This window comes from Microtus ochrogaster, chromosome 8, assembly GCF_000317375.1.
Source record: "Microtus ochrogaster isolate Prairie Vole_2 chromosome 8, MicOch1.0, whole genome shotgun sequence".
Taxonomy (NCBI): domain Eukaryota; kingdom Metazoa; phylum Chordata; class Mammalia; order Rodentia; family Cricetidae; genus Microtus; species Microtus ochrogaster.
The window spans coordinates 14,121,769-14,132,731 of record NC_022015.1 but is presented as its reverse complement, the minus strand read 5'-3'; the positions used below and the strand labels follow the sequence as shown (position 1 = coordinate 14,132,731).

Sequence of the window (10,963 nt, the reverse complement as noted above, 5' to 3'; positions counted from 1 at the left end):
AGCCCAGCACACCTGTTCTCACAGGTGGACCACGAGCCCAGCACACCTGTTCTCACAGGTGGACCACGAGCCCAGCACACCTTGTTCTCTGAATCTAGTAAAAGGGCCTGGGGAGGGATGCAAAAAAAAGTCAGTTTCAAGATGGGATAGAGGAAAATAGAGAGAGCAGGGCTATGAGGGTTTATACCTTCCTTGTGTGGGGACACTGGCCCATATTAAGAGAGAGTAAGAGGAGCAGAGCTGGGAGCTTACAGAGAGAATGTGAAACATTGCCGAATGAGAGGGGCGCTGTACAAACACACAGCCGAAGAGTCAGCCAAAGCTAGAACTGATAACTGTCTGAAGGCAATCCCGTCTGCTGGTTGGAAGCTTGGGTGCAGAATCGGAAGTGATGAACAGTTGGAATGCTACATCGTTAGAGACTGAGAGACTAAGTGGTACATGGTGATGATATTGAAATTATTGATCATTGGATCCAGAATATGGAAGAAATTGAAATTGAGAAGCTCATATATAATTTTTTAATTGATTTTATTGAGCTATACATTTTTCTCTGGTCCCCTCCCTTCCTCTCCCCTCCCCTTCAACCCTCTCCCATGGTCCCCATGCTCCCAAGTTACTCAGGAAATCTTGGCTTTTTCTACTTCCCATGTGGATTGGATCCATGTATGTCTCTCTTAAGGTCCTCATTGATGCCTAGGTTCTCTGGGGTGTGAACTGTAGGCTGGTTTTCCTTGCTTTGCTCATAGACAAATTTGAGGAGAGGTATAATGAGTTTGGAACTGTGGTCAAGGTCAAAGGAAACAAGGCTGTAACCAGTCATTCCCTGGGGCGGCTGTAACAGACTGGAAACCAGATAAACACTGAAACACCAGAAGTGATTCTTCTACGTGTCGGAGGTCAGATGGCTAACAGTGTCAGTCTCCTGGATGTACTGTGAAGGAGCACTGCTCTGGGCCTGTGATGGCTTCTGGTGACAACAGTGTTGTTCTTGGCCTGCAGGCTTGCTGATTTACTGTGCCAGCTTACCCTCTTCCCCGTGTGTCTAAGGTCACTGCCATGGATTCCACATCCAGGAATGGGATTTCACTTTTACCTCTGCACGGACTCTTTCCGCCAATAAAGTCACACCCACGGGTCCCATGTGGATCTGTCTTTGGGGGAGTCCTCACTAAATTCCTTTCACTGCCCTAAAATAAATTGCAGAGTGAAACATTTTCGAAATGTAACAGTTTCAATGACAAGGCCCAAGGTCTTCCTGTAAGAGTTTCTAAAGAAGTGACTCTCAACCTGTGGGGCACCACCCCTCTGAGTTGGGGTGGTCAACCGACCCTTTCATAGGGGTCACCTAAGGCAATCAGAAAACTCGGATATTTGCTTTATGATTCATAACAGGGGCAAAGTTACAGTTATGAGATATAGCAGCAAAAGTAATTTTACGGTTGGGGGTCACCGCAGCATGAGGAACTGTGTTAAAGGGGTCACAGTGTTAGGAAGGTTGAGACGCACTGCTCTAGAGGAAAGCAGAGAAACACTGGTGGCAGAGTCGAAGCTGGAAAGCTGTGAGCCAGGGGGAGCTGACAGGAGGCAGGGAGGATGCTGGGAATGGGGAGTCTGGGATGCCAGCAAGTGTCAGGATGGACGCCTTAGAGGCTGATGAAGTGTCCAGTTGGAGAGCAATAGGACGGGGGGGGGGAGGGCTTGGCTTAACTCTGCTTTTCTCTTGGCCTCCTCTGACTCAGTGTGAACTTTAAAAGTAAGCTTTAAGACAGATCTAGCCCAAAATATTTTCGTTGACTTGGTTTAGGATAGAAAGAACCCAGAGATCTTTATTTAAATAGAGGTGTAGGGAAGAAAGAAAGAAACTAACAAAGAAAGAAGCAGAAAGAAAGAAAGAAAAAAAGTTACATCCTTATGTAATGCTCCTGTGCTGCTGGCAGCAAGAAATGCTGGTTTGAAGACAAAACATGACCTTCAAAAAAAAAAAAGAGCGATGAGGGCAGGAGAGAGATACTTGTGGACAGGGGTGTTCTCCATCAAGGCTGGAGAGAGAGACTTGTGGACAGGAGACTGCAGAGTTGCTACCTTCATCCCTACTAGTCCCAAGCAGAGCCAGAAAATTAAAAACAAGGGGAAGAGGGCTGCATTGCCTGACTCTGCGGGAGGTAGCTACCAGCCTGGAGAGGTAGGTCTGAGCTTCCTGCAGCCTACACAAAGGGTGTAACTCAGATGCTCTTCCATAGAAGACGTCAGAACTCATTTCTAGAACCGTCGCTATTCTTGCAAAAGCAGGCTTTTTGCTCCTCAAAAAAAAAAAATTAATATATTTGAAGAAAATTTTTTCTTTGCCAGGATAATACTCAGTGGCTTACTTTGTATTTTTTGAATGCATAATAAACACATTAAAAATTTCAAGCAGCGTAAAAGATTATACAATCAAATGTAATTCTCATTTATCCCCGATTGCCTGGGTCTCCCCACCCACATACAGTTTCCCCCACAGCACTAGTACAATTGTCTGAGTCCTGCATCTCCTTCCTGAGATAAGAAGCCTTATCTGGCCTTTCTTCGTTATGAAGGATAGGGTCATTCTTCGTGTAAGTGTCCACAATACCAAACTCTGTGGCTGTTGGAGTCCCTTATATAACGGTGCAGTGTTTGTGTGCGCCCCAAACTCAGCTTTAGGTGATTGGCTTATAGAACATAATACAGGGTGAATATTGTATACAAAGAAATATCTGTATATGTTTAGCATGTATGCATTTTCCTAAAATATTTTGTGTGTGTGTCTCTGTACAGTCTCTCTCTCTCTCTCTCTCTCTCTCTCTCTCTCTCTCTCTCTCTCTCTCTCTGTGTGTGTGTGTGTGTGTGTGTGTGTGTGTGTGCACGCGCGTCTGGCAGGTCATGCATATGGCGACCAAAAGACAGCCTCAGGTAAACCATTCCTCATCTTTCACCTTGTTTGAGACAGGTTCTCTGTTTCTCTGTTGCATATACCACGCTAGCTGGCCAATAGCCCCCAGAGAGTCTCTCCCCATCTTGCATAGGAGTGCTGGTATTCACAGACATACAGACACCCATCTTTACATGGATTCTAGGGATCCAAACTCAGGCTTTTATGCTTGCCTGGCCTCCCCATTTTCGATCCCCGGTTGGTAGGCTCTCATGGCTGTAGAACCCGTGGATCCAGAGGTTTACTGTATGTTGGAGATCATCACATAGTAATGCATGTAGATGGACGGGACCCTACTAGTTAGTTAAACAATTTGTTTAACCCGTAGTGACAAATATTCAGTTTGTTTCTGCCTTAAAGAAACCCTTGTTACTTTTATTTTAAAAATTCACCATGAGTTGAAGTGAGTTCCCTCACTAAGTAAGAAACTCAAATGGAACAGGAGAGAGAGGCCTGCGTGAGTTACCAAATGGAGAGAGCTAACAGCAGTGCCCCCAAACCAGCCAGGTTCTCTGATCATGTGTTGCTTCTGCTCCCCCCCCCCCACCAGGAGCCTGATGCCCAGGACCTTGGAGACCCAGATCACACTAGAGAAGACGCCTAGCTATTTCGTCACTCAAGAAGCCCCTCGACGGATCTTCAACATGTCCCGAGACACCAAATTGATTGTGGTGGTGCGGAACCCTGTGACCCGCGCCATCTCTGACTACACACAGACACTGTCGAAGAAACCGGACATCCCCACCTTCGAGGGCCTGTCGTTCCGCAACCGCAGTCTGGGCCTGGTGGACGTGTCTTGGAACGCCATCCGCATCGGCATGTATGCTCTGCACCTGGAGAGCTGGCTGCGGTACTTCCCGCTGGCCCAGATCCACTTCGTCAGTGGCGAGCGGCTCATCACTGACCCGGCTGGCGAGATGGGGCGCATCCAGGACTTCCTGGGCATCAAACGATTCATCACAGACAAGCACTTCTACTTCAACAAGACCAAAGGATTCCCTTGCTTGAAAAAACCAGAGTCGACCCTCCTGCCGCGATGCCTGGGCAAATCAAAAGGGAGAACTCATGTCCAGATCGACCCTGACGTCATAGACCAGCTCCGGGAATTTTATAGACCTTATAATATTAAATTTTATGAAACTGTCGGGCAGGACTTCCGGTGGGAGTGAGTCTCAGAGGTACAAGAGCCCACTCTTGTCTCTTCCACCGGGTTCGCTCCCAGAGACCCTGGTCCTCGTCTCCAGCCCTTCTTCCCATCTTGAACCCTATGATGGATCACCTTGGAACCAGGAAGCTGAATAAAGGCCGAGAGACTGGTGGTCCCTGCTCTGTCCGGAAAAATTCTACCTGCTTCTGGCATAGCCATCCAGTTCCAGAATCTGCTCCCTTCCACCGGTGAGAGGCCTTGGGGAATTGCTGTCGGAAGAGTGGATCTCCCGGTGTCGGGGGATATTCTGCGTGGAGATGGTTCTGTTGCTGTGAGAACGGCGGTCCATGCCATCACTGTACGCTCGGTGGTGGACTTGTTAATTCCATGTGGCATGTACCTTCCCTCTGAACTTCATCTCCCCCGCAGCAGCCCTGAGCAGTAGGCTAGGAGAACGCCCTCCACCCTCCTCAGAACGCAGCAGCTCATCAACAGTAGGCAGCGCCAAAAACCCTTCTCTGACCACTCCAGGAGATGGACTCTGTGATGATGAAACAAGCCAGTGACTTCAAAGCCTGTGGTCTCCACTGTGCTTGGAGGAAGCTGTCTTTGAATAGCACTCTCTGACTCTCCCTGCTCCCTGTGGACAAAAGCACATAACTCTGCTGTTACGGGTACTTTCTTCACACGAGCTTTCATGTTCGGCATGCACGGAATCATGCTTGTCCATGTGAAATAAATATGGCTCTCTCGTGTCCTTAACCCCGAGTGTTTCTCTCTAAGCCTGGCTTTCCTTCATCAGTAAATACCATTGGAAGAAGCAGTCAGTGATGTGGAAGACCTTGGGGGACAGTCAGGGGTGGGTGGGGGTGTGAAGACTGTGTGGGGAGAAACCAGGGTGGAGATGGGGGTGCCTTCTAGCTGTAAGGGTCTGGAACAGAAAGATTGCATCGAGATCTGTAAGGGACGTGTTCATTTTACTCCTGTATCTTCAGGGTGAGGCATTGAACCCAGACCCTTGCACATGCTAGGCAAATGTTCTTTAAGTTGTAGCCCAGCCATTTTTGCATTTCTTTCTTACCATGTTAGTGTGTTGTGTATATATGTGTTCAGAATGGCACACGTATGTGTGGATGCACATGTGTGCACATGTATGTGGAAGCCAGAGCTCAGTCTTAGGTGTTATGCATCAAGCAGGCTATCCACACTGTTTTTTTTTTAAGACAGACCTATCTTGAGGCTAGTGTTAGGGTATTGTTTCTCAGGTAGACTGTCCACCTTGGTTTTTGCTTTTTTAGAGGCAGAGTCTCTTACTTTTCTGGAGCTTGCCAGTTAAGCTTACCTGGATGAACAGAGAGCCTCGGGGATCTACATGTGTCCACTTCTCCCGTGCTAGGATTGCAAACACATGCCACCATGTCCAGCTCTTACCTTGTTTTCTGGGGACCAAACCAACATTCTCAGGCTTACTCAGAAGGCTTTAATGATTCTCTCTCCTGCTCCTGGATTTTTAAATTTTGAGTAGGATCTTACTAAGTTTTTCCCAGACTGGCCTTGAACAAAAAGGTCTTCTAGCTTCAGCTTCCTGAATATCTGGGATTAAAGTCATATACTGCAGGCCAGCATTTTGACTGGATAATATCTCTACTTAAATACATTCAATGAAGAATAGCAAACTCAAGGTCTAAGGACTGAGGAGGTATCAGATACATTTTTGCTTGGCCAGCATGAAGCTTTGAAACAGCTGGCAGTGCTTACAGCTGAAAGTATTGGTATCTAAGTGTGGGGTTTCCATTTCTTTTTTTAAAAAAATGGAAACCTGGCTACACAACGCCTATACTCTGCCATGAAAGATGGTGACCACTTTTGGATGGGACCTGCACTCCTGAGCTCCCATACTCCTACATAGCCCCCTTCCTTAATATGCACAATTTGCTTGGACCATGTAGGTATTTCCCACCTTGCCTTGAATGTCCCAGACTCCAAAGATGGAGTCTAGTCTTTCCCACATGGCACCCAAGATGGCCCTAACTCCCATTATCTGGCTCTTCTCCTACTTACTTCCCATCCTCGCCTCCAAAATCCCAGAATTGCATGCCTTCTTGTGCCCTTTTCAAGTCTCCATACTTTGGCCCATTCTCTCTCCTTTGTTTTGAAATGCTTGCTCTTCTTCCTGCCCCATATTTCCATCTCAATCAAAAACCAGATCCCAATAAAACATCATTCAAGTATCACTTGCTTAGCATTGGCAAGGCCATCTCTGTCTGCAGACATCTGCTCACTCTCCTGTCTTCATCTGGTGATGCGGGGTTCCCCTCTGTATGCTGTGAATATCATTGGTTAATAAAGAAACTGGTTTGGCCTGAGAGGGTAGATAGGTGGGGGAAACTAAACTGAATGCTGGGAGAAAGAAGGTGGAGTCAAGGAGAAGCCAGGTAACCCCGCCAGAGACAGATGCCAAAACTTTATCCGGTAAGCCACAGCCACATGGTGGTACACAGATTAATGGAGATGGGTTAAATTGATTTGTAAGAGTTAGCCAATAAAAAGCTAGAGATAATGGACCAAGCAGTGTTTTAATTAATACAGTTTTTCTGTGATTATTTAAGGTCTGAGCTGCCAGGAGGCTGGGAAACAAAGTAATGGCCTCTTTACAACAAATTGGTGCCCAACATGGGGCCCAAACCCATGACCCTAAGATTAAGAGTCTCATGCTCTACCAACTGAGCTAGTTGGACAGCTGGGAAACAAACTAATGGCCTTCTTACAACAATCTGGTAGTTTGTCAATAATAGATTTTGTTATACCAAATAATGGTTAGACATTTAAATGTGTTTCCAACAAAGATCATGAACTCTCTGAAGATCATGATTGTGTTATGCCAACCAACAGTTGTCCCCCAGCAAATGTTTAATGGATGGATGGATGGATGGATGGATGGCTAGATGGATAGATGGATCGATGGATGCTGAAGACTAGGACCTTGGATAACCATGTGCTAAGGAAGTAAACTGCTGCAGTTTGCTTCTTGGACGGCTCCATGGTCTGGGATCCAGGAAGCACTATGGAGCCTCCAGGGGCCTCTGCATTCATGCGCTCTGCCAGACATCATGGAGGAGTTTGAGCAGAGTTCTAGAGCAAAAGCCCCAACAAGCACAGTTTGGCCTCCTGTCCCAATAAACCAATTAACAAGATAGTGATGGAAAGCAGAAAGAGAGATTTGGGTCCATATTTACACTGGGAAAAGGAACAGATAAAGGGGGCATGTGACCCCAGGCCTATCCTCAGAGCACAGACTAGAGCTTCAGGTTTAAACAGAGGGAGAATGGTCCCAGGTAGACATAAATATGCCACCCTGGTCAAGGTGTGGTTTAGATGCTCTTGCCCAGTTCTGGTTCTACAGGATGGTGCAAATAGACCTTATCTCTTGGGAGGAGAAATCTGGTGACCAGGTGATCACCCCTGCTCCAGAACACCTCCCATTCGTAGGTAATATCCCTCATCTGAGAGATACTCTGTCCTACAAGGCTCTGCTGTCCCTGGAATTGGAAGCAACTGCAGATTTAAGACAATGATGAGAGATTTTTCAATGCCCTTTGGGGATTGTAAACAGGACCTCTGTGATTCTTATCTTTGCGCATTCTAGCCTTGGAGGAGTGTAAGATAGACTAAACATCTAGTGTTTCTAGATAGGCACCCTCAGAGTGGTTATCATGCCTGCATGCAGAGGTGAGCAGTTGACCCAAAGAAAAGGAACCAGGTCCAAAATGAAGGCAAAGACAACAAAGTTGCATCCTACCTTGTGGGACCAAGTGAAGAATTATTGTTTTCAGTAAAAGTCTTAAGTGCCTATAGGTCTTTGGAAGGCAGGATCTGATGTACCAGGGTCAAGGACGCAAAGTCTGAGGCCTTAACGGTACATTCAGGCACGTCTTGTGAGCCAACCGTCTTCCAGGACAGCAGGTGACTATGCCCATGATGCTGAGGAGAGAGCACTGTGAGTTTACCCCTGCGGATCTGAAAACGTGACACGGAGGATGGGGAGCCATTGCCTCCTGGAAGAAGGACCTTGAGCTGCTACTGAACAAGACGAGTGTGTGTGGATGTCAATACATCACTCTACAGCACTTCCTATTGAAGTTTGTTTGGCGTGCTGATGCCCTGAGCCACACTCTGGCCAAAGTCATAGCCATGGAGACACAGAATCTCATGGGGGACACAAAAGAAGCCTCTGATAAAGAGTCAGTAAAATGTGATAGTTTATCTCAACTTCCCATAATGATTCTGTAACAAATCTTGGATGCTATGTGCAGATAAACGTCATTCCTCTGCATTGCACCCACAGACTCCCTAGGCTAAGCAGCCACCCCATCTTAATGAATAGGTATGTCTCCTGTAATTAGCATATCAATCACTGTATGCAAATGAAAGGTGTTGAAGTACCTTTAAAATCCCAGTTTAAATGACTGAAATCCAGAGTATGTGAAACTGCTCAACAAAGTCTGAGTTTTAGTTCAGTTTTAACGGTCCCTCTCCCTCAGGCTGCCCCCAGGACAGTGGCACAAGTCCCACATCCATGCAGTTTAAATTGATAGCGTCTGACTCTTGTATCTGAGACCAAGGGGTCTTTTCAGGGGGTACACACATGAGGTGGGGGTGTGGAAACCATACCCAAAGCCATACCTCAAAAGACTGAAGTGTGCCTTTCTCTGGGAATAATATCTCAATGCAGGTGGCTGGCTGGTCTTCAAGGCCAGGGACTCAGAGTCCTCACACCTTCGTGAATCCAGATGGTGACACATGGTCACATTCCCCTCCACAGAAAGAGGACAAGAAATAAAGCCCAACCTAACAAAGAAGAAACAGGGCTACTGACTCAGAGCGCGGCTCTCTCACTACAGCAAGCAGCCTTGCATGCCTTGCATTAGGCAGATCCTCCAAGTCAGGGGGAAAGAAGGGGAAGAAGGACCCAGTGTATTCTGCGCAGAGGTGGCTGGCCCTGGGAAGCTGGCCAGAGGCTCTCTGACAAGTGGTTTAATGGTTGTGTTTGAGCTGGGCGGTGGTGGCGCATGCCTTTAATCCCAGCACTAGGAGGCAGAAGCAGAGGCAGGCGGATCTCTGGGAGTTTGAGGCCAGCCTGGTCTACAAGAGCTAGTTCCGGGATGGGCACCAAAGCTACAGAGAAACCCTGTCTTGAAAAACCAAAAAAATAAAATAAAATAAAATTGGTTGTGCTTGTCTTTCCGCGATTGGTGCTGAGCTGAAAGCAAGGAGAGATAGAGAAGAGTCATCAGATACTGGCCAAATCGAGACTGTTGGAGGTAAGTTACTGAAGAGACTGTGGGTCAGAGATCTACTGTCCCATTGGCTGGCCTTGGTCCCTTCTTCATACACCATCGTCACCCCAGGATCCAAAGAGGGTTCTGGAGAAAACTGTCTCTTCTTTTTGAGGCTATAACATCCTTTCTTTTTCGGATTACAGCATCCTTTCTACCCATAGCCATAGCCTCCTCATGGGATGAATGGTACTCCTAAGGGCTGTACAGGGTGGTCGCATTCCTTTCACCAATACCCGCTTCGGTAGAACTCAGTCTCTTGGCCACATTATGAAGTGCAGGGGGATAGAAAATGTAAGGAATTCTGTTTTGGAAGCAGAATGCAGCAAGTACAGGCCACCTTGTCCCAGACACAGACTACTCTCCATGGAGCAAAGCTTCCGGTGTAGCTGCTATTCGTGGCTCTGGGACTGTGGCCTGAACATGCATCTCTGTTTCGATAGAGTGTGGGTCAGTCCCTGCTTCCCTTGTCCTTCCTCAACCTAAAGGCAGCAGGAAACAAGCTAGAAAGAGCACCACTCTGGGGGTCAATAGGTTCAAGTTTAAGGCCAAACTCTTTTTTTTCCTAGCTGTATGACTTTGGACAAATCCTTTCTTCTTTAGGAAAACTTAGTCATCAGTAAATCAATTGTACTCATGATAGGAGGTTTGCTGTGAAGATTAGGTGAGAAAACTCTTGCTTGGCACATAGTAGGTTCTCAGTTTGTTCTCATTTATTTGCTCCCTGGCAGTAGAGCTTGCCATGGCTGCTAGACTCCTGCCAGCTGTGAGGCCCTGCAGCTCTAGCTGAACTGAGCTCATAGCAATTCCCTTCACCCTGTCTCTTCCCATGTACTTTGAATAAAGTTGTTCTTCCAACCCAGGATCAAGTGGCTCAGTCAAAACCGGTTCAGAATAAACACTCTGCTTTCATCTCTGGGAGCTGGGAGAGCACGCGTTAATGCCTTGGCGTACTCCTATAAATCCCTTACTGTGTTATGCCACTGTACAGTGAGCATGGAAATGTGCTCCACGGGACAAGCACTCTTAACTGGTTGCTCTGTTGAGCAACAAAGAATTGCTCTCTCTTCAAAAAGGATCTTGATTGCCCATTAACATGCATCTTGCTCAATTCATTGTTTGAGACACAAAGAACCTGAACATTGAATCATGGGGCATCCTAAGAACCTGGGCATTGCATTGTGGGATATCCTAAGAACCTGGGCATTGCATTGTGGGACATCCTAAGAACCTGGGCATTGCATTGTGGGACATCCTAAGAACCTGGGCATTGCATAGTGGGATATCTTAAGAACATGGGCACTGCCCCCCTCGTGGGGCATCCTAAGATCTTTGCAGCAACAAATATTTTTATTTAGACACTTATATCTTTTGGCCACCTCTGACTGCAAAGAAAACCAGAGAATGAGGCTCTTTGCTGAACAAGTGTCAACCTAGAGTGCTGATGCCTGGGAAGACAGGAAATGGATGTCAGAGAGACAGCTAACAGGCTCTGTTACAAGGAAACCCAAGTTGTCCCTGCTTACC

General features: G+C 46.9%; 1 protein-coding gene across 1 annotated transcript in view; it reads left to right on the top strand.

Moving 5' to 3' along the window:
* The window catches only part of Hs3st2 (heparan sulfate-glucosamine 3-sulfotransferase 2), a 105,184-nt gene extending 100,323 nt beyond the window's left edge, over nt 1-4,861 (top strand). The window contains exon 2 of the mRNA XM_005351140.3: nt 3,504-4,861. Coding sequence (XP_005351197.1) covers nt 3,504-4,122 — 619 coding nt within the window. The 3' untranslated portion in view covers nt 4,123-4,861. The remainder of the gene's footprint in view (nt 1-3,503) is intronic.
* The last annotated feature ends 6,102 nt before the right edge of the window (nt 4,862-10,963 follow it).